The following is a 24,409-nucleotide window of genomic DNA, read 5'->3' as shown; positions in this document are numbered from 1 at the left end:
TGCAAACCCCCTGTATGGAAATCAATGAATAACTGTCAATCTTAAAAACCACATTAATCGAACATACCAGAAAAGCACTGGGAAGTCAACAATATTTCTTAGTTTGGATATATATATTTACCTATGACCTTGTAACATTAACAGGTGAATTATCAGTGAAGACGTCACAATTCCTTGACAATCTGTAAATGAGATAAATTAACTCTGGAAAAAAGAAACGAAAAAGGTTCACAATTAATAAATGAATATTTAATAACTAAATACTTAAGCAATAAGTTATCAAAATACGAGAAACTGGAGGTTATATCACCCGTGAAACTACTATGTATACTTAGGTGTTAAACATGCATTTGTAGATGTAAAATGTGTTTTGTTTCCGTAAAGCAATATATGAACTGGTAACGGTATTTTTATACTGTTTGTATTTGGTACCCTTTTCGTGTTTTTGTGTGTAAAACTTTTGAAACAAAAATGATTGAACAGATAAGTGTATATATGTGTAGATGTTCCTTTGCCATTTGTTCAAAATATAAGATTTAAATAGTTTTAATTATTGGAGTTTCCTTTCCTTTCCTCCATTCCGTGTGAACATAGTTTTGTATCTTGTGCCAATAATGTTGAAATTAAGGTACCGTCCCGCCCACCAAGGACCAACTTCTGATGAAAAAAGGTATTATATGTTTTGAAGTAAAGCAACCCGTCATAAAAGATGATTGCTTTAACCGAAAATTTGCAGATCCCATTTATCAAAACCAGTTTCCATAGATTTCTAACACATCTAGACGACAATACTATGGTTATCATAATGCAAGTTTGATTTAGAAGTGTATAAGTGAATAAAATCTCAAAGGAAAAGATTCATTTTTCAAAACTTCCAACTTAAAATTACCCATTATGATGTGGTTCATAAAAAAATAAATAAGATAGTTCATGTTTGCTAAAGAAATATACGGAGAGGAAGACATTCGTGCCTCGTATTGTTTACATTTGTTTGTCAATGCCATGCTGAATATTGATACATATGGAAATGTAGATATTTATTTTTTTTTGCAGTCAGATTGTATAAAGCTTTATCTATTCTGTTTAGTGTCATATGCAAGAAAGTTGAATAACCAACAAGCAATCAATCAACTGAAAACAATTTGTTATGGCATAAGGATATTTGCCCCCTTTCTGAATGTGATCTTTCCATTTTACAAAAGTATACTTCAACATAATTTAATCAGCTCTAATAGTTTACAAGCTGTATAAATAGACCACTAGTTGCAAATATAATTGTATTTTACATCTTATTCCTATAACTTCCTTTTGGTTGATGAAAATGCTGGTAAAGAGGAGTCCCTGATGGTATCACCTGCGACGAAGTCAGTGTTTTTGTGCTGGCAATATATATTTATGATAGTTGAGAAATTTTCAATTGACAAAAAGACTATTCAATTCAAATATAACCCTCTCAATGCAAAGCTGTGATTTTGGTTTCTGTATTTTATGTGTTATTTATTTAATCTCCTCTTTTAAACTTTAAATTTGACACCTTTTTCAATTCACTGTTTAAAAAACATTTACCAAAATGTTGTGAATGGCTTTCCACTTCATGTATGAGTATTTCAATATCAAAGTGCAACCTGAATTATAACAAACACTTATATTCAAATATACAAGTGGTTTTCAGCGAGGCAAATATGCTTATGATGTACTGACATGATTTGATAAGCATTATGTTTTCTTTATTGAAAAGTAAAAAAATAAAATAAATGAGAGTTCAAATTTAAACGAAAATATAGTAGGGCACGTTATCATTTGATAACAGATTGTCGGATAGTATAACAGTTCAAAATTTACTGTAATTACAAAATAAATGTTTTAATCTTAACAAATATTCACTGCAGAGACATATATACAAACATATATATATATATTACATGTATATGTTACAGGCATTTTCTAAATTTAGGCATTTTGCAAAATGAATGAATTTTCAGGCAATTTATAAAATGCCTAACCTTGACAGGCATTATATAAAATGACTAAAAATACCTAGTCATTTTGTAAAATGACTGAAATTTTGAAACAAAATTCAACAAATTGCCTGTTAAGTTTCAGGCAATTTGCAGAAAAAGGATATCATTGACAAAAAGTGGACAAAAACACAACATCTTGTAAAGAAAATAACTATTGGTTCGGTAGAATTAATGTATTCTTCAAAAACCAGCTGGAAAAGTTTGTAATAATATGTTCTTTTTAGTGAAACTACGTTAAGTATGTACTCACTCTGTATTTTAGATAGTAAATTTATGATTATTTTGTCAAAATGGCAGAAGGGCAATTTGTTCTTTTAATAGAACAAAATTTGCAAACGAATTTTAAGAAAATCCAGATTCAAAACAGTGAAGTGAAACATATGAAGCAGAGAAAAAGAAGTTTGTTTTAATTGACCGATTGGTTTGTTTGCTTTCAGTAGCAAATACTTCATGCATTTTTAAGACGAGAAATTTGGTTATAATTCATATGGGTTATTTCTGCAGTGAATTAACCTGGATAAAGGACAGGAATTTCGACTGCCGCTTGAAATGAAGGTATTTTAGATAGGGATAGAAAATTCCACATGCAGAACGGCCAAAGAGTTCTTAACGTGCAGAGAGTGTTGCACTTTACACAATACACAATGTTGACTGCTGTACCCCTATTTTTGACATTTTTACCTATTGTGTCTGTTTGTTTTGTTCACGCATCGTTGTCAATATAATGGAATTTGATGCGACTGTCATACAAGTGAGAGGTTTAGCTAGCTATAAAACCAGGTTCAATCCACCATTTTCTACATAAGAAAGTGCCTGTACCAAGTCAGGAATATGACAGTTGTTATCCATTCGTTTGGTGTGTTTGGTTTTTTTTTTATTTTGCCATTTGATTGGGGACTTTCCTTTTTGAATTTTCCTCGGAGTTCAGTATTTTTGTGATTTTACTTTTTACTAACATGCGGCAATATATTTAATGTCCCCATTCAGAAAGAATGAGAATGTATACATCCACATCCAAACAAATTCCCCTCTATAGCATGGGTTTCGCCATACAAGGCCGTATTTGGTTGTGATGCAAAGATATGAGTATCTTCATCTTCACTGCCTCAAGGAAATTCACGGGTCTTTGCAATCTAATGAATTAATAAGACAGTAGTTAACTGTGGTTAAAATCTCGAAAATTGACCAAGAAGAGACAAATAACGGTGCATTGACAGGGTAAGCGTCTCCTGTTATAGCTGCATCACCCGTCATGGGCAGATCTGCTTCAGTCCGTTAAAACCTATAAGCCAAAAGATGCGTGTCAAACTAATCATGATAATGTACTTTGAATCTTTTGAGAACACATGAAAAAGAAGATATTCATGTGTGACGTGTGTGCTTATTGCGAAACCCAATGTTATCGAACGTTAAGTGTTTTATCAGAAAAGGTAATGAAAGAGCTAAATGTGTCATGATCCAAATGTGGTCGAAGTGCTAAAACCAGATTTGACGCCAAACAATGTATTTGCAAAAAATAGGACAAATATTGTGTAACAGTTCTGTCATCCAAACATTTTAAGAAATAACAAATAATTGTCGAGTTCTGTGCTTGTGTGAATTTGGAATAATTCAGTAAAACTTATTTTTGATTATTAAAACTCTTAAATTGCAAGCTTAAACATTCAGTAATTATCATAAATAAAACTGCTCTGTTGTTCAAAGCTCTCAATTGTTTTTTTAACATTTCATTCTATAAAATAATTTCAGGCATTTTGTAAAATGCATAGAAAAATTAGTCATTATGTAAAATGCCTGAATCTTGCAGGCATTTTAGAAAATGCCTAAAGTTTTAAGGCATTTTACAAAATGCCTAAATTTAGAAAATGCCTGTAACATATATATGTCTCTGGTATTATAATGTTTTGCAAAGTAAACTATTGAAGACTCCGTTTTTTCCCCATATCTTTAAAGATATTTCCGCTCGAGGTGTCAACGTACATTTGTCACGCATAACAGAAGTTCCAATGGAAACTTTGTTTTAAAAAATGTCGTAATATCTGTTCCTACTGGAACTTCTATTATCAATGAACTACCATTTCATAACAATTGTGCATTGCTAGTAAACATACAAAATCGGTGCCAGCGTTATTTATTTAATATATGTAGACAGGAAATGCAGAAAAAAAAAAAAATTTAAATTACAATGATTAAGTTTGTTTTAAAAATCCTCATATGCGGATTAAACAATAGCTTGGGTGATGGCTTCTCTGTTTAATCTAAGTTATTTTATTCATAAAACACCAAAAACTACCTGAAAATGGTTAAAACAACAAGCGGGTTATTGTTTATAATTAATACCATATTTTCATTAAATCGGATACCCAATCAAACTTAATAAAACATTGAGAAAACTTCAAAACAGCAAACAACTGATCATTTTTTTTATTGTGTATTCTAACTGCGTATTTACATATGCGCTGGGCTCTTCCGCCATTATGATGTCTTTTTCATATGATCCATATGATCTATGATGAATAATAAAATTATGCTGAATCTTCAATGTTCTTGTATATAAATTATTTCCATTAATTGCGTGAACCCCTGAGGATGTACTTGTAGTCTTTCGGAATCCCGGAAATCTCTACTGTCTTTTTGGAATACATCTGTTCTTTTCTTTGGCCACCTGGGGCATTAGGAATACGGCTTCATTCGGATTTCACCTGCGTAATAGGTAATCAATTGATCAAATGAATATGCATTAGCGTTACAAAGTTGCTATAGAGATGAGGCTAATCGAGACTGGTTGATATTCTACATTCAGTAGTGAATTAGATTAGAGTCGCATATGCTAGAAATACAATTTGTGTTCACATTGGAGATTAGATTTTAAGCGAAAAAAGTGACCGTCAAGGGATAGGGCGTTTTACAGATTTTAAATCGGAGCCATTATAGCGAAATTAAAAAGAGCAAAGTCCATTTAAGCAGCAATTACAATTCTTCGTCCTGGAAAGATGTGAACAAACAGGGAGTTTCTAAAATTGTTCCTATGTATTATATTTATGATTATGTAATAAAATAAGAGATACGTATGTTAATATTTTCAGAGAAATGTGTGAGTTTTCCGAGGAACTGAGCGTGCACGCTACCGTCTCCAAAAAATAAAATTGTAAATTGCAAAGTCCATTCATTTGTTTTTGGTATGTGAAACCCCTAAATATAAAGCCCAGCGAATTTAGAGGATCCAGGTAACAGAGACCTATTGTGTTTTGGCGAACAAAGAGACGATTTCGTTACAAATTAGGAGATACAAAAACGTTGTATTCATAAGCAAAAAATAGTACAACTACGTAACAAATTATTTTTATTAAAATTAATATCTTTATTCAATGGACAGGATGTCTCAAAAACATGGTTTTTAAATTGCGTACTGTACATGAGCTATACTGCATTTGGCCTTGTTACACAACTGTATAAAAATAACAACTTCATTTTCTTTCGATTAATTTACAAAAAGGATTAAATATGAAATTAAATAGTAGGGTGGTATTAAATTTGTTTGAACAAACTGATTTAAATATAAAGTTGATATTTTAAACTGTTTCTATTTTTGGATTTGTTGCCTGTGGTATAAATAAATTGAGATCAAACATATCCTGAATATAATAGCCAATGATCAAACCATAGTTATTGGTTTTCTAAAATTGTTTTAGTTTGGGATTAACAAGTAAAAATACAGATTAGGGTATTGAACTATTTTCAAACTGGCTACAAAAAACAAATAATTTTATGAAACACAATTAATTTCATTTAACTTCTTCAAACCAAAACTGTTTTCACATTTTACATTTCGTTTTCTAGCCAGGAAGCAACCTCTTATTTTCAAAACATCACCTTAAAATGTAACATCCAGTGGTTGCATACTATTTTGCATTTTTGCATGTTGTAATGTTATCTTTCAGAAACAATTTCTTTAACCAGAATTATGCCCAACATTTAACAGCAGCTACATTAAGAATCCATGTAAGTTTTGTGCATCTTATATAAAAAAATAGGTAAAATCATGGATCTTTATATATCAATTATCTGATCTTTCAAACCAAACATGCAATTAGGTTCACGATTGCATTTCTTTTTTTTTTACACAAACGTATAAAGACATTAATCACACAACATGGATCAATGAATATCTGGAGCGTGGTTAAAATAGACGAACCAAACAAAAGAATGTAAAAGTAATACGTTGTTAGTGGTGGATAGATGAAATACAAACATCAACATGGAGAATTTAGAACCGTTTGTAAGTCGGAATGACCTAGATTTATATAATATTTTATTTAAACATATTCTTCCTTTACCGGTGATGTACGGTACACATCCAGCTGACAGAGCGATGTGGAACACGAACCGTTACTACAGAGCCGAAACTGACAAAAACTATCCGGAAATAGCCGAGTTTTTGTGGGCTGGTAGTAAGCATGAAGGACTATTTGTGCCTATATCAGAAAATAAGCCTAACAGTTTTGTGTATCTGATGTCTGACATTGACCTTATCACTGTTTTGAATGGCTTCATTGCAGACGACAGGATCCATCCATCCACTCAGCCACCACACATTGAAATGTTAAATATCAGATCTGCGTCACATGCCGGATATATAAGACTTTCTTCTAAAGCAAATGAAATATTCAGCATGAGGTATGACAGTGATTGCTCCGGGGCTGTTCATTTTATTCGAAATAATACTATTTCAGGCAGAAAAATATTACCTATGGAAGAAATTATTCATAAAAAAATATGTCCACTAATTTCTTACACTGAAAAGTTTGTACATGGTCCTGCTTTGTGCTACAGAGTCAAAACGGAACATCTATCGGGAGACACGAAGAAAGGTGTGTCGTCAGGTTCTGATATTGATGTTGTGCTTGCCCTCAAGATGAGCTCTTGGCCTCTAACAGCGAAAGAGTGGGTTGACAGGCGTAGAAACAGCAGATGGCCGTCAAAAGAGTTAATTGAACACATTATTAAATCTGACATGTATATAGTTTCTGTTGGACATCCAGATAGCGACGAATCTGAAAATGAATGGAGGTATTCATTTACTATGCCAGAGAAATGTCTCGGACAGAGTCTCGGTGTGTTTCAAAGAGCTTGCTATTGTTTAGCAAAGATATTATTGAAATCTGCAATTCCAAACAGCGAAGGCATTTCTTCTTATTTCTTGAAAACATTGCTATTCTGGGTTTGCGAGGAAATACCAGAAGAAGAATGGAAAACAGATAAAATGGGATATTTTGTGATGTTGTTGATCTATCGTTTGAAATGTTGTCTGCAGAAAAAAGAATTACGACATTATTTCATACCGGAAAACAATATGATGGATCATATTCAGCCAAAAATACTAACCGATGCCATCAAACAACTTTCAGTCTTGCTCGAAGATCCTTTATCCCTCTTATTCAGATTTACAGAACAAACTAAATACTATGGATTTTACATACATCCTCCGAATGAAATGTATCAGCCACTTATATCTCTATTCAAAGAAAGATATTGCGCAGTTCAGGTAGAGGTGCTTAATCCAGTTTTAAACGGTTTGTTGTGGGAATTTGTGCGACATTATTGTTCGTGGTTAAAGAAAGACATCGCTCCACCAGGTGATAGTATTACTCGTCCATTTGCAGAGATGAAATTTAGACTTTTATTAAACACAGCAAAGGATATTCAAGAAACCGAGATTTCTAAACCTTTTGATGAAATCATCGAGTTTATCGCAAAAGAAATACGAAATTACAACGTTGGCAATGCCACTGAATTTAAATGTTTCGCAAAAAGCAACGCAAAGATTTTCTAAATCTACAAAAATTAATGTAGTTATTATTAGGTTATTGAAGACATCTTTTGCTTATTTTTTCAATTGAAAATAGTTTTAAATTTACTCACATTATTTTTGTTCCTAGTCGTTTATAAAACATTTGCATTTAAGAGAATCTGATAAATATTCAAAATAAACAGCTGATGTCATTTTAAACAATGGATTTAAACTAATGGCGACAGTGATAATTTCTATTTACATGTACTTATAGTGTGGGTTAGGGTTAGCGAAAATATAGAAACTTTTAGAGTCATTTATTTCATTTTATTTACCTTTCATACAATTGTTTTGTTCTCTTTCATGTCAGTTATTTCTATCTTAAACGATTTTACCTACATGTATGTGCTTATTGACAAAGCACGCTAAAGTGCACGCAATGGTGTAACAGGAATGGGGTTCAGGCAATGGTTTTCGTTTGTTTCTGTGTTCCTACTATTGTAGTTTTTCATTTATTATTATGTTTATTAATCAAGCCGTTGCCTTTCTCTTCTTATTTGGTTTACACTGGACATTGTGTGGCCCTATGTATATATAATATATAGATTGCTATGCGGCGTAGGCTAAGGCTCCACTTTAAAGGCCGTAGTTATTAGTTGCATATATCAACGACATTTGTACTTTATAATCCGTTTGTCGTTGTCCATTGTCTAAATACTTTAACAATCAATTTATTATCTTAATATTTAGGGTGCTTTTGTATTTTATGGTTTGTAGCTAATGATTTAATGTTGCACGTAGTAGATATTTCAAATTAGATTTAGTGAGAGTTTTAGTTGGAAACCCGACAAACTAAGACATGGACGTTGAATTTATATGCATACGGAAATTCGTAGTGAATAAAACATTTATACTGGACTTTGCCGTATATTTACATGTATAATTTATACTGCGTTTAACATTAATTGTGATTGTATTTGAAATTGAATTAATATAACATTTGGTATCTGAAGTGATGCTTTATTTATTTATACTCACGGTGAGCTTCTCCCCAGAACACTTGTTATAGTAGGGTCGTCCTAAAACCCCTGTTACATGTGTATTCCTTTATTTGTCAAATTTACGTTAAACTGGACATTCATTTGCCACACATGTACAATTTTGTACTTTTGCTCATCAGTGAATGGTGCTACAAATCAAAATGCAGGAGAATCAAACAGGCCTTATTGAGCCAAACTGCATGGCTTCTTGAAACTGGAATACGTTTTCACAAAGGAAAACCTAAGTTGTAATAAAGGTTAAATATAAGATAATTCAAAGTTTAAAGTGAATTTTGCAATTTTCTTGACAGAACTTGGCATAAAGATTCCAGACAAATTATTAGGTCAATACATCTGCATCAAGACAATGGTAATGTATATCTCAAAATATGATGAGGCTAAAATAAAAGAACGAAATGATATATAAACCAAAGATTGAGAATCGTTTTGAAATTCTAATAATCGTAACTTTGTCTACCATAACCAGATTTCCTGAAAATAAAATCGGAATAGTTCAGTTAGACAGCGCCCGTCCAAAGTCGGGACACTATACAATCATTGGTCTTGTCTACGTTTGTATGTGTCTTTGGTCTAGTGTTTTTGTATAATTTCAGAATTTGAATCGTCATTACAAAGAATATATCTTTTCCGGTTTTTTAATTATAAAAATAAGAAGATGTGGTATGATTGCCAATGAAACAACTCTCCACAAGAGACCAAATGCCACAGAAATTAACAACTATAGGTCACTGTACGGCCTCCAACAATGAGCAAAGCCCATACCGCATAGTCAGCTATAAAATGCCCCGAAATGACAACAGTTCTTTTTATTTAAGACACAGGTACTCACGTTCTTACTATACATATTCAATTTATTTCTCTAGCAAATGGAGATTGTTTTTCATACGAGTACAGTAAATAAAAATAAAAGTTATATTTTTATATAAGGGGAAACTTATTACATCTCTTTTTTTTTCTCAAAGAAAATACCTGGACGGATTTTCACTCTAAGGAACCAATCTCATTAAGCCCGGATACTCAACGGCCAAAGTTGGTCAAATGTCTGACACTTAAACATCGACAATTCAGTATGCACACTGGGAAATCTCTATCAAACATTTTCTCACAAATAAAATAATGATATCTGTCACAGGATCAGTCATTGATTTTCCTGGCCGTACAATCTTTTAATGTTTGAACAGTGAGATTAAACATGACCCTTTTGATTCTGAAATGGCCAATTTCAGAAATTCACTTTTGAACACTGGACGAGAATTTTTTTTTGGAAAAAGTGCATCAAATGAATTCTTGTATCTTATATATATGTTAAAAACAAAACATATTTCTTTCTAAATATAATAATTATTCCACCTTCAAGAAAGGTTCAAGGAAGCTCCCTGTTTGTCTCCTTTTCTTTCTGTCTGTGTGTCTTGTATGTATAACTCCTGCTAAATAGCTGGACAGATACTGATGAAACTGAGGTTACACAGTTGTAGAATACTAAATGAGGGTAAGCCTAAAGTGAAAAAACCCAGGTTTTACTTTTAAGGGTAGATAATCAAACTAACATCTACACCATTTGGTCTCTGGTTGATAGTTGTCATAATGGCAATCATAAAACATCTCCTTCTTTAATATTATATACTTCAATGTTGCAATGTGGTAATTGTCTCTAGTAAGCAAAATTCTTCATACATTTGTAAACAGGTGGACAGATATTGATGAAACTTTACACAGTTATAGATTACTGTCGGATGATGTGCATACATGAATATAATTCTGGTCTGAAATATTAAAGGGAAGATAATCAAACTTGTAGTAGGGGAAATCATATTGTGAGATCTCTGACAGTTGTAGTTTTTGCAAGAGCAAACAGATAATATACTATTGACTCCTCCTTAATTCTTTCAATGAAATGAATTGTAAATGATTCAATAGGCTTAGCTTGTTGTAGTGAGTAGTATAGTGTCGTTAAAAAAAATAATTAGACATTTCAGATTTATATTTTTATTTGCAACCTTTAAAATTACAAACAAGTTGGTTTTTTTCTCATCTTGATCTACTTTCAAACCTAACTTCGATTGAGATCAATCTATCACTGTTGTTTAAACAAATTATTTGGAAGACAAGTATAGATAACTCCTTAAAATACTACTTTATAATCTGTATACATTTTTTATAAATCATTTCAAATAACTATCTTATAAATTTCTCCATAAATATTTGGATATATGTGTATAATTATAAAAATAAAATCTTTATAACAATGATTGAATCCGTATTGGCTTCGTGAAGGAATAATCATATATAACTAAACTACAAAAATCTTTGAAATTCCCTGAACTGTTTTTAATGGCACAATGAATGCACCAGTTAATGAAGTTAATGATACTGGCTCAGAAAAAACATAAAAACATTTCCTATTTATTTCATTAAAACTAAGTAAGAGTTATTGTTCTTATAATTTTTACAGTAATTTATGAACAATATCAAAATAAAGTACAAACATATTATCATGTACTTATAAAAAATATACATGAATAAAAACCCTGTTGATATGGTAACTTCTTTTGAAATTAAAATGATTGTCTAATATTCCAGTGATGATCCGGAGTGAAAATAATAAGCTCCACTTTATTTATTTTTATTTGGGAGGGGGGGGGGGGGGTCTTTAATAGGGATTTAACAAGAATGTGTCCATAGTACATGGATGCCCCACTCGCACTATCATTTTTTATGTTCAGTGGACCGTGAAATTGGGGTCAAAACTCTAATTTGGCATTAAAATTAGAAAGATTATATAATAGGGAACATATGTACAAAGTTTCAAGTTGATTGGACTTCAACTTCATCAAAAACTACAGTGACCAAAAACTTTAACTTGAAGCAAGACAGACAGACAGACAGACAAACGAACGGACCCACAGACTATCGTAGGTGGGGCATAACAAAAAAAAGTAACATCCACTTAAAACAGATGTAATTGGAGGCCCTTTTATTCAATCAGATAGCAATAAAAAAACTCAACTATATTCTACAATTGTATATCATTTTGCATGTCAAAATTCAGTTTACAGTAGATACAACACACTGGTATCATTAACTAAATAAAAGTAAGTTTTCAAGTGTTTTTTGTTACTGCAACAAAATATATCTTCTTGAATAATTTCTACCTGAAAAGAATGATTGTGGAGGTGAAAATCGATGTAAAGTAATAATTCTATCAAAAAGTTATGCAAATCTTGAATACACTGTAAACAATTAAAGTATACCCTATACTAGCAATATCATTATTATATTTAACAATGTAGTTTTAAAACCAATAACACACATACTTTGCAAACAAAGTGGAGACAACTGTGATTGTCAATAATCAGCCTATTTAAATTGAGGTAAAATTTGATAAGTTATTTAAAGGAATTAAGCAATGACAAGTGTCATAGTGAGTAAATGGAATAGCATTTTGGTTTTAACATATCTAATGTGCTACATTAACATTGTGGTTCATATTTTGTTTCTTACAGAAAAATTGTATGACAAGTTTTAAAGCAAAAAACAACTTTCTTGCTGTCAAGATTCCCTAGACCAGTTCGAGCATTTCTGTAAAATAGTTATTTGCTGAAATTGATTTTTACATATTTGTCTGTTCTATTTCAAATCGTGAATCTTAAATGCTGAGTTTTGAAAGGCAAATGCCAAACTTTCATATAGTTTTTACTCATTTAAAAATGTATAAATAGCCAGTTTGCAGGATCAAATAAAAATGTGGTATGGCTAGGGAGAATTAAAAAAATATAACAAACCCATATGCAATCCAGAGAAGAATATAGGCCTAACATAAAATATAAGGAATAATATATAAAAGCTTACAAATTTCTTCACTTCAGTAGATACAAACATTAAAAAGCAATTTCATCCATAAATTTCAATTATCTTCATATTGTTTGACAAAGTAGTAAATATGGCAGATTAAATAGAAAGATAAAGTTTCATCGCTTTATTCTTTTGGATTGTTTTAATATAATTTACTTCCTCTTGTGAATACACATATAACAATGAAATAAATTGTACCCGGACAAAGAATAAATTCAAGAATGTTGTCATGCAATTAAACAGCAATGGAGGTTTTCATATGTTGAAAGGAATGATTTAGCTAACGCTAAGTCTAGTACTTCAAATATGTGACTCCAACATGGTAAAATCTTATCTACAACCTTGGGGGTTTAGCTGGTGACCTTGAAACCTCTCCTTTCATTTAAAAGGATCTGTGAACTATAAAAATGTTCAAAACAGAGAATATATCAATATATCAGTTAAGAACTGCATAGTTTGCTCAAAACTGACCTTGTCATGACCTTGTCACATGAGGGTATTTTTAAACATGATATTGTGACCTAAGGGGGAATCCTACTGAAGCCCTAAATATTATTTTGTTATATAGGGTGGATCATAGACAAAATTTTGGTTAACATTAGAAAAATAATGCAGCAGTTTCCAATGGGTTAGGAAATGGGAGTGTAGCAAAATATCAAACAAATACAACAAGAGTGCACACGCTGAAATGTCTCGCCTTCTTTACTAATCATTGATATGTTGATAGTCCTAAATATAAAGCTTTATTACAACTGTCACATAAACTTAACATTAACCAAGTAAACTAAACATTGACCAATGAACCATGAAAATGAGGTCAAGGTCAGATGAACCATGCTAGGCAGGCATGTACAGCTAACAATTCTTCCATACAACAAATATAGTTGACCTATTGCTTATAGTTTAAGAAAAACAGATGAAAACACAAAAACTTAACACTGAGCAATGAACCTTGAAAATGAGGTCAAGGTCAAATAAAACCTGCGTAACTGACATATAGATCATAAAATATTTCCATACACCAAATATAGTTGAACTATTGCATATAGTATTAGAAAAAAAGACCAAAACTCAAAAACTTAACTTTGACCACTGAACCATGAAAATGAGGTCAAGGTAAGATGACACCTGCCAGCTAGACATGTACACCTTACAATCATTCCATACACCAAATATAGCTGACCTATTGCATGCAGTATTAGAAAGAAAGACCAAAACTCAAAAACTTAACTTTGACCACTGAACCATGAAAATGAGGTCAAGGTCAGATGACACCTTCCAGCTAGACATGCACACCTTACAATCATTCCATACACCAAATATAGTAGACCTATTGCATACAGTATAAGAAAAACAGACCAAAACACAAAAACTTAACTATAACCACTGAACCATGAAAATGAGGTCAAGGTCAGATGACACCTGCCAGTTGGACATGTACACCTTACAGTCCTTCCATACACCGAATATACTAGACCTATTGCTTATAGTATCTGAGATATGGACTTGACCACGAAAACTTAACCTTGTTCACTGATCCATGAAATGAGGTCGAGGTCAAGTGAAAACTGTCTGACGGGCATGAGGACCTTGCAAGGTACGCACATACCAAATATAGTTATCCTATTACTTATAATAAGAGAGAATTTAACATTACAAAAAATCTGAACTTTTTTTTCAAGTAGTCACTGAACCATGAAAATGAGGTCAAGGACATTGGACATGTGACTGACGGAAACTTCGTAACATGAGGCATCCATATACAAAGTATGAAGCATCCAGGTCTTCCATCTTCTAAAATATAAAGCTTTTAAGAAGTAAGCTAACGCCGCCGCCGCCGCCGGATCGCTATCCCTATGTCGAGCTTTCTGCGACAAAAGTCGCAGGCTCGACAAAAATGTAACAACCAAAATCTTTGGTAAACAAAAGCACCTAATCACTACCCTGATAGATAGAATATGTAAGACAAGAATACATGAACTATGAGTTGATTGATGTCTCTATTTTTTTCAGCACTGTAAAATTGCTGACTGTTCAAGGACAAGTAAATATCTTTTCAAGCTTTGGTAAATTACATGTATTCAAAAACAATTCAAGATAAAACTATTACTCTGATTAATGATGTTATAAAATACCACCACCCCTTGGGAAATTGGGCAAGGAATTGTGGGTAGTGGAAAAAATGATGAAGGAATGAAATGATAAACTAATCATACAAAAAATTTGCAAATGTGGAAAATGGGAAAAAAAATGTTAATTTACGATTGAGGAAATTTTGCATCACCAAACCTTTTCATATTGAAACAAGTCACAGGGTCATGAAACAAACATCTAATTCTTAACAATTGGTAAAAGAGCAAAAAATAACGTTATAAAAATTATAGTTACCGGTATATGTAAATGGGTACTTCTTTTTATTTGCAACAGTAAATAAAAAATAATTTGAATAAAATTGAATAAAATTGAATATAACATTTGACTGTTCTACATGTCTCATGTATATAATTTGTCATTTGGATCCTTTCTACTGTAAATTCATTATTATTCGTTGGATACCAATAATGTCAACTTTGTGGGTACAGGGGAACCACAAATTTAAATGTTGAAGGAATTACAAGTTTTTGATATGAATATATGCATTTTGGAAAATTTTTGAAATAAAATATCGACAAAAATGCAAGTTTTCCTCAATTCACGAAAATTGGTACCCACGAAAATAAATAAATCCACAGTATTGATAAGTTGTCAAAACAGAAGTTCAAGAATTATTTTCAAATATAAATGTTCACAATTTTTGTTTATTTATAATTGAAATACATTTATTTTTGCATGTTAAAAATTTGTCCATTGAATCCATATAACAAAAATAAAACAAACTATCCAAGTACTTTTGATGAATACATTTGTTTTTTTCTTGACAAAACTAGTACTTTTTCACATATTCTCATGTATTTTTCAAATAATTGAGCATAAAAAATATTACTCAAATTGTAACAATATAAAAAGCAATCAAAAATCATAAAATATGGCATTTTGAATACAAAAGTATGAAGTAATGCTCCTGTTTTGATATCCCTGAAATATATCGATAAAAAATAACTGGATGAAATAACCCTTCGATTTTACAACCCAAAATATATCACAGCATTTAATATAAAGCTAATATATCAATAACAACCAACATATTATCCAATAAAAGTCCACATAGCGTACACAATGTATTTAAAATAGGTACAAAAATATATATATACTAGTATTTTCTAAACAGCAGCTGTTAGATTTTTTTATACTTCATGTTTGGCATACAGATCTTGCACCTTTCGGTTGAAGAAATGCCGAAGCTGCGGTCGTTTATTCTTGAAGGTTGATGTCAGTAGGTTATTCTCCACAGAAAATAACTCATGATGAAGGTGAATATCTCTAACCTGAAATAAATACATACACTTCTGTCAAAATGCATTACAGAATTGATAAAAAGGGAAAAAAAAATAGAAAATGTGAGACAGCACACCAACAACAAACAGTATTAATTATAATTCAACATATAGTCGAACTTGTTTCCCAGAGTTTGATGAATAGATGAGTTTTGAATGCCCAACAGGCAACCTTTCAAGCAAAAGAGAAGGTATGAAATAACCATTATTTGGCAACTGAAACAACAAAATTGAAATAAATGGGGAATGTGTCCATGGGACACAGATGATGCCCCGCTTGCATATCATATAAAGTTATTAAGGGACATAACTGAAGAACGGTAAAAGTGAAGCTACCCAAATTTGTACTTGATCCGAGTTTTGTGGTAATAAGTATTGAGTATATGTTTCATAACATTTGGTTGAGGCAAACTAAAGTTGGCACTCATACCACATCTTCTTATATCTATTTAGAGAATGGAAACGAAAAATTCAGCAATTTTTCCATTTGTAAAGGGGCATAACTCTAGAACGGTTAAAGTGACACCACTAAAATTAAAACCTGGTCTGTGTTTTGTGGTAATAAGCATTTTGTATAAGTTTCATAACATTTGGTTGAGGCAAACTAAAGTTAGAGAACGGAAACGAAAAATTCAGCAATTTTTCCATTTGTAAAGGGCATAGCTCTTGAACAGTTAAAGTGACCCCTCAAAAATTCAAACTTGATCTGTGTTTTGTGGTAATAAGCATTGTGTATAAGTTTTATAACATTTGGTTGAGGTAAACTAAAGTTAGAGTATGGAAACCAACTTTGGGACATACGGACGTAAGGACGGACAAGGGTAAAACTTAATGCCCCCTCTGCTACGGTGGGGGCATAAAAAAGTATTCAATGCTATCAACATTATGTTATTTCTAATGATAAGTTATTATAATCTAAGCACTTAGCAGAAAGGTAATTATGTCATAAAAGTGTTGAAATTGACAAATAATGGTCATTTATAATAATCATTTTACAAATAGTTTTTGGAAAAACTAAAATAATAACCTTATACAAAACTGATATTTTAACATTATATACCTTCAACACATTTGGTAAAATTCATCTTGTAACAAAATATCTGTTTGGGTGAAGCCTAGGCTTATAATGTATAAATATTTATGACAATGTCGCTCTTTTGCCGAAATTGCAAAATGGGGTGATGAACTTTGGCCGGTTCAAATAAATGATTTTACAGGTCCACGGCCCTGTTCGACCACGCAAATGGACAAGGAAAAGACGGAGATAGATTTTTTTTTTCATTTAATTTTCCCGGAGAGACTTTATTCGGAAAAGCAACGCAAACAAATATAAGCAAATGGGAGGCAAAATGTCAATTGGCTTCCAACTACTGGTGATGAAATCAAAGCATACTTAGGGGTCAGATAGTTATGGGAATAGTACCTGTCCCCAATATGGATATGTATTGGTACAAAGACAAACTTTTTCATTCTTCTAGTCTTGAAGAAAATTTTCAAGAAACAGATATGAGGAATTACAACGATATCACCATGTGGCAGACACCACACATAATCCACCGACCAACCTGGACATGATAAACTGGCCCATGTAAGACCAATACTTGACATAATAATTCGTGATAACTCTCTTCAAGAATATAAACCACACATGAAAGTATCCATTGATGAAGCAATGATTGGTTTTAATGGCAGGTTGGGGTTCAAACAGTATGTTCCCTTGAAGCCTACAAAAAGGAGGATAAAAGTTTGGGTTCGAGCAGATCTGAACAATGGTTATATAAATGACTTTCAGGTTTATACTGGAAAGACAGCAAATAATCCAGTACTTAACCTTGGCAAAAGAGTTGTTCTTGATCTTATGACCCCTGTGTTTGGGTTGGGTCATTATCTTTACTGTGAGTTTCTTTACTTCACCAGATTTATTCATAAATTTATGGGACCATGGTACTTATGCCTGTGGCACGGTTAGAGCAAACCGTAAAGGATTACCCGCTGGTTTAGACCGTATTAAACTAAAAGAACAAGGCCAGTTTGTTGTAAAGCAAAAAAATTATATGCGAGTCACAGTTTGGAGGGACAAGAAAAACATAAATTTATTATCAACAAATTGTTATGGTGAACCTGACAAAGTCAACAGTAAGTAAAAGATGGTACCATCAAAGCATCAAAGAGGTACCTTGTCCGCTGTCAGTTAAATAATATAACATGTACATGAAAGGAGTAGACCATGCAGATCAGTTGTCTACCTACAACATCTCCAGAAAGTGCTTGAAATGGTGGACATCAGTATTGTTAACACATATCTTCTTATGAGGGAGTCTGTTAATCACCAAATAGTGACAAAAAAGAACAGGCCACGACAAATGACTCAGCTAGAGTTCAGAATGAAACTAGCTCACCAAATGCTAGGACAATTTCATGGGAAAAGAAAACAGTCAAAGACCAGTACTTCAACCTACTAGTCATTGGATCAAAAATACTCTGAAGAAGAGGACATGTAAAATGTGCACACAAAATAAAATTAGAAAGGAACCCAAAACCGGGTATGCTCAGTGTAAAGTAAATTTGTGCACAGAATGTTTTAGGCCATATCACAGGAAATTATTCCCACATTTGTTCTTGTAAATAGAGGATATAATCATTGAGATTCATAAATTTTTGGAATATTTTTACTAATTGGATAAATATGTGATTTATCCTGTATATATTTTGATAAAATGTATGTGTGTGGAAAGACAATTGTTTCTTCTTTATTCACTGAAATTTTTATGGATTAATGTTGGATAATTACTGAGCAATCAAGGTAAATATCATGCATGTGCATGTCTGAAAGTAGAAAAGTTAATTAGGTAAAAATGGTCTGGGGCACAGCCTGATAACTGATACTGGCTTATCACTGTTGCAGTGTAAATATACCTTTGGGGGTGAATGAGTTAAGAAAATATAAATGGTGATATTAAGCAGATTTAATACATTTTGATTTTTAGATTCAAGGGGCAAAAAATTGCCTTATCTTATTCAAAGGGCAAGAAACGGCCTCAAGGTAAGAAAATGATAATGTGATACAAATATAAACTTTATACAAAACCTTTCTATATACTAAATTGACAAGTGTTTTCAACATTGTATCTCATAAAGCAACACATATAAATTTTTATAAAGGCAATTTGGATAAGTTATTCTTACATTAAACCAGTCAATCTTTCTCTCATCCCTAAATTTCTGTCCTTAATACTATACTTTATGTAAACAATAATTATTATCTTTACCTGTTCAAAAGATTTCAGTCCTAAAATTTTTCCAACAGCTATTATATCTTTATGAATGATGTCTTTAATTTTCTGAAATAAAAAGAAACATTTAAAATTTTAATCAGTTATAAACTTAATTTTCATGTAAGTCTAAGTTATCAAATCTGTTATATCATTTCCCCACACTTTGTTCATCTATGATGAATGTAGCAAATATAAAACAATAATTTTTGCATAACAAATTTTATACTTCCCACACGGATTTCACATGGGTTAATGCTGACCAAGAATATGTGTCTATAGGACACCATGTTCCACTTGCACTATCTAATTTCCATGTTCAGTGAACCATGAAATCTAGGTCAAACCCTAAATTGGCATTTATTTCATATGGTTACTATCATCTTTATAATGTGTTAATAATAAATAATAACTAAGTTGATATGACCCCATGGTAAACTACTTCAAACCAAATCACCAACTTTCCATGTTTCCCAATCCTATATCGTCCTACCTTACTCTAACAGACAGATTCCCAATCCTCTATCGTCCTACCTTACTCTGACAGACAGATTCCATGTTTCCCAATCCTCTATCGTCCTACCTTACTCTGACAGACAGATTCCCAATCCTCTATCGTCAAATCTTACTCTGACATACAGATTCCCAATCTGTTATTGTCTAACCTTACTCTGACAGACAGATTCCCAATCCTCTTTCGTCCTACCTTACTCTGACAGACAGATTCCATGTTTCCAAATCCTCTATCGTCCTACCTTACTTTGACAGATTCCATGTTTCCCAATCTATCGTCCTACCTTACTCTGACAGACAGATTCCATGTTTCCCAATCCTCTATCATCCTACCTTACTCTGACAGACAGATTCCATGTTTCCCAATCCTCTATCGTCCTACCTTACTTTGACAGACAGATTCCATGTTTCCCAATCCTCTATCGTCCTACCTTACTCTGACAGACAGATTCCCAATTCTCTATTGTCCTACCTTACTCTGACAGACAGATTCCCAATCCTCTATCGTCCTACCTTACTCTGACAGACAGATTCCCAATCCGTTATTGTCTTACCTTACTCTGACAGACAGATTCCCAATCCTCTATCGTCCTACCTTACTCTGACAGACAGATCCCCAATCCTCTATCGTCCTACCTTACTCTGACAGATTCCATGTTTCCAAATCCTCTATTGTCCTACGTTACTTTGACAGACAGATTCCATGTTTCCCAATCGATCGTCCTACCTTACTCTGACAGACAGATTTCATGTTTCCCAATCCTCTATTGTCCTACCTTACTTTGATAGACAGATTCCATGTTTCCCAATCCTCTATCGTCCTACCTTACTCTGACAGACAGATTCCATGTTTCCCAATCCTCTATCGTCCTACCTTACTTTGATAGACAGATTCCATGTTTCCCAATCCTCTATCGTCCTACCTTACTCTGACAGACAGATTCCATGTTTCCAAATCCTCTATCATCCTACGTTACTTAAACAGACAGATTCCATGTTTCCCAATCTATCGTCCTACCTTACTCTGACAGACAGATTCCATGTTTCCCAATCCTCTATCGTCCTACCTTACTCTGACAGACAGATTCCATATCTTCTGACACGCCATTATCCTTAGCAACTTTCATAACAGTTTCTACATCTGGTACTATAATACCCAGCAGGAATGGCTGAATAAAAGAACCATTGTTGTATATTAAATACTGTTGATTCATGATTATTTGTGGGAAACCAATTTTGGTGAATTTAGTGGGTCAATGTAAAACCCAAATTCAAATGTTCAATGAAATACAAATTTTCTGTAGGCTTGTATGCAGACTTTGCCAAAACCATGAAATCCAATAACAATGAAAATACACTTTTTCCTGACAGACAGATTCCCAATCCGTTATTGTCTTACCTTACTCTGACAGACAGATTCCCAATCCTCTATCGTCCTACCTTACTCTGACAGACAGATCCCCAATCCTCTATCGTCCTACCTTACTCTGACAGATTCCATGTTTCCAAATCCTCTATTGTCCTACGTTACTTTGACAGACAGATTCCATGTTTCCCAATCTATCGTCCTACCTTACTCTGACAGACAGATTTCATGTTTCCCAATCCTCTATTGTCCTACCTTACTTTGATAGACAGATTCCATGTTTCCCAATCCTCTATCGTCCTACCTTACTCTGACAGACAGATTCCATGTTTCCCAATCCTCTATCGTCCTACCTTACTTTGATAGACAGATTCCATGTTTCCCAATCCTCTATCGTCCTACCTTACTCTGACAGACAGATTCCATGTTTCCAAATCCTCTATCATCCTACGTTACTTAAACAGACAGATTCCATGTTTCCCAATCTATCGTCCTACCTTACTCTGACAGACAGATTCCATGTTTCCCAATCCTCTATCGTCCTACCTTACTCTGACAGACAGATTCCATATCTTCTGACACGCCATTATCCTTAGCAACTTTCATAACAGTTTCTACATCTGGTACTATAATACCCAGCAGGAATGGCTGAATAAAAGAACCATTGTTGTATATTAAATACTGTTGATTCATGATTATTTGTGGGAAACCAATTTTGGTGAATTTAGTGGGTCAATGTAAAACCCAAATTCAAATGTTCAATGAAATACAAATTTTCTGTAGGCTTGTATGCAGACTTTGCCAAAACCATGAAATCCAATAACAATGAAAATACACTTTTTTCTCAATCCACAATACTTGGTATCCACAAAAATGATTGAATCCACAGTACCTAGGTAGAGATAAATAGTGGAGGACATTTACTATTGAATTAATCTTACAAATGTTACACTAATCATGTGGATTTAAAAAAAAAAAAATTACTGCATTAGAAATTTTGAAGAGAAAAACAAATATCCATGCCTTACAACAATTATAATTCCACAAGCTTATCTCAAATGTGAAACAAGAATTTACATAATGACATTGAAAAAATAATAAAAGCTCACATTGAAGATTCACCCTTTAATACATTTACCTAGGCCTTAAGACTCAAGATATATAATCTTATAGGGGAAAAGATTATTACTTAAATCATTGATGCATACTGTATGTACAAACCTTTAAGCTGTCACCTTCAATGAACACTTGAGCAACATATTCACTTCTCATATAGGCTATCTCAATCTTTTCTGGTGCAATATACTCTCCCTGCAAAGAAAACATCCTTTTTATTATGCTTATTTCAAAGCTGTTAATTTTCACAATTGTCTGGGATGAAAACATGTATATTAGTCCCAGCCATAGTGAACTATTATAAAATTTTACTTTTTTTCATCAATTTTTGAATAAAACAAAATTTTGATCTGGCATCAAAAACATTCATGATATTGCTGTATGAAGCCAATCAGAAGTACAGTTGCCAATGTTATAGTAAAAAATGACCTCTCATAAACCTTAAATAGGTTCTATGTGCTTGCTTTCGGTAACTGCAAGGGTTCTTTATTAGAACAATGGCCAACTTACTGTAAATTCATATTTATTTTAGAATGGACAAAAATGCGAGATTAATTATTGCAATTTCAGGTAAAGCTGCATACAGATATATGTATTAGAGCTATAATCACCAAGTAGCATTATTTGCTGTAATAAAAACCTTGCAATAATTTTAGAATTTACAGTAATTGAATTTACCATGAGATTAAGTTACCAACAAATTAATTATAGGTTTGTGCAAAGAATTATCAACTTCAAGAAATAAGAATCCATGAAATAAATTGTTTTTCTGAAATCCACAAAAAAGTGGTGCACAATCTACACAGAGTTTAATAATTGCAATTTCAGCAAATACTACATACATACACACATTAAATGCTATTAAAATTTAAAATGTCTTTTCTAATTCTTGCAACAAATAGCTTGTCGCAATTTTTTGCAACGATAAAAATGTCGCAAATATATCTGAATTTACAGCACTAGTTTATCTCTGCCACATGCCTGTCCTAAGTCAGTAATCTCATGAGTGTCTATGTTAACCTTTTTTATCTGTTCACTGAATTGTTGTTGAGGATGTCAATGTTGCATTCACATTGAGTAATGACTTTTTGTGATTCAGGGCTTGTTATACTGAGTAAGCACTTGCCCACCATTGATGGCCATTCAGTGAACTTAGATGTTTGCTTTGGTCAACCTATCAATATGTTGTTAGGTAATTTGAACCCACCTCTCCTCTTATTTGCAGGAAATGATAAAGATTTTAAATTCAAATGATTTTACAATTGTCATCCCAATGAATGCTTTGCCCAAGTACGAAAAACATCTTATCTGGGCAAGTCTGAAAATCTAACCTGAGCAAGTTTAAAGATATTTTTCTTTCTGTCAACAATCTTCAAAGTACCATTCTGTAAATAAAAAATAACAATAACAACTATCCTTAAAACCCTTTTATCTTGTTTTTTTTTAAATCTTAATTTGATGCTATCTTTAAACTTCCTAGAATTCTTGCTATCTGATCAATTGATAATTCATCTGCAAAATATAAGATGACATAGCATATAGGAAATGTAAAATTATAGATTCCACCACTGCATCAAGTGTGTTACGATGTTGTGGTGGAATCTGTTTCTCTAATGATTTTTAGACGATATCTAAACAAAGTGTATCCTTCTTTTTCAAAGATTTGCAGAAAGTTGTGTTCTTTATATGTGACATCATCAGGCATGGTCGCCTTTTTTTCATCACGTCACAATAGGAAATTCAGAAGAAACCAAGAAAATTTGACGTCATAATTAAATTTCAACCAATCATTTGCCGAGAACATTTATTTCACTAGTGAGGAGAACAATTTTTTCACAATCGGTTGGGAAATGTGAAAATAGTGAAAAAATTAGAGAAAAATAGTTTTATGGTAAGTCTCCCAATAAAAATTTTTAAAAATCTTTTAAAGTCTCTTGATTGCTAACTAAACATGCTAAAGCATGTGAAAATTTAACAATGTAA

General features: G+C 32.5%; 2 protein-coding genes across 4 annotated transcripts in view; one reads left to right on the top strand and one right to left on the bottom strand.

Moving 5' to 3' along the window:
- Positions 1 to 6,215: 6,215 nt before the first annotated feature.
- Positions 6,216 to 8,824, top strand: LOC127708433 (uncharacterized). Its single transcript, XM_052213302.1, has one exon. The coding sequence runs from the start codon at positions 6,280 to 6,282 to the stop codon at positions 7,852 to 7,854; it is 1,575 nt and encodes a 524-aa protein (XP_052069262.1). The 5' UTR covers positions 6,216 to 6,279; the 3' UTR covers positions 7,855 to 8,824.
- A 5,797-nt stretch (positions 8,825 to 14,621) lies between these two features.
- The window catches only part of LOC127709890 (long-chain-fatty-acid--CoA ligase 1-like), a 69,260-nt gene continuing 59,472 nt past the window's right edge, over positions 14,622 to 24,409 (bottom strand). The window contains exons 18-23 of one of the 3 annotated variants that reach the window (XR_007985847.1): positions 23,758 to 23,811; positions 22,532 to 22,621; positions 20,963 to 21,113; positions 20,278 to 20,326; positions 19,429 to 19,500; positions 16,094 to 16,150 (exon numbers count right to left, since the gene is read on the bottom strand). Coding sequence is in view for 2 of the 3 variants with exons in the window: in XM_052215569.1 (XP_052071529.1) it covers positions 16,010 to 16,150; positions 19,429 to 19,500; positions 21,857 to 21,958; positions 22,532 to 22,621; positions 23,758 to 23,811 (459 nt within the window). In the remaining variant the exon portion in view is untranslated. Of the gene's footprint in view, positions 16,151 to 19,428; positions 19,501 to 20,277; positions 20,327 to 20,962; positions 21,114 to 21,856; positions 21,959 to 22,531; positions 22,622 to 23,757; positions 23,812 to 24,409 lie in introns of all 3 variants that reach the window. The other 2 variants (XM_052215569.1, XM_052215570.1) reach the window with 2 other exon arrangements.

Source organism: Mytilus californianus, unplaced genomic scaffold (assembly GCF_021869535.1).
Source record: "Mytilus californianus isolate M0D057914Y unplaced genomic scaffold, xbMytCali1.0.p SCAF_7, whole genome shotgun sequence".
NCBI classification, from domain to species: domain Eukaryota; kingdom Metazoa; phylum Mollusca; class Bivalvia; order Mytilida; family Mytilidae; genus Mytilus; species Mytilus californianus.
This window is presented reverse-complemented; position numbering and strand designations above follow the sequence as displayed.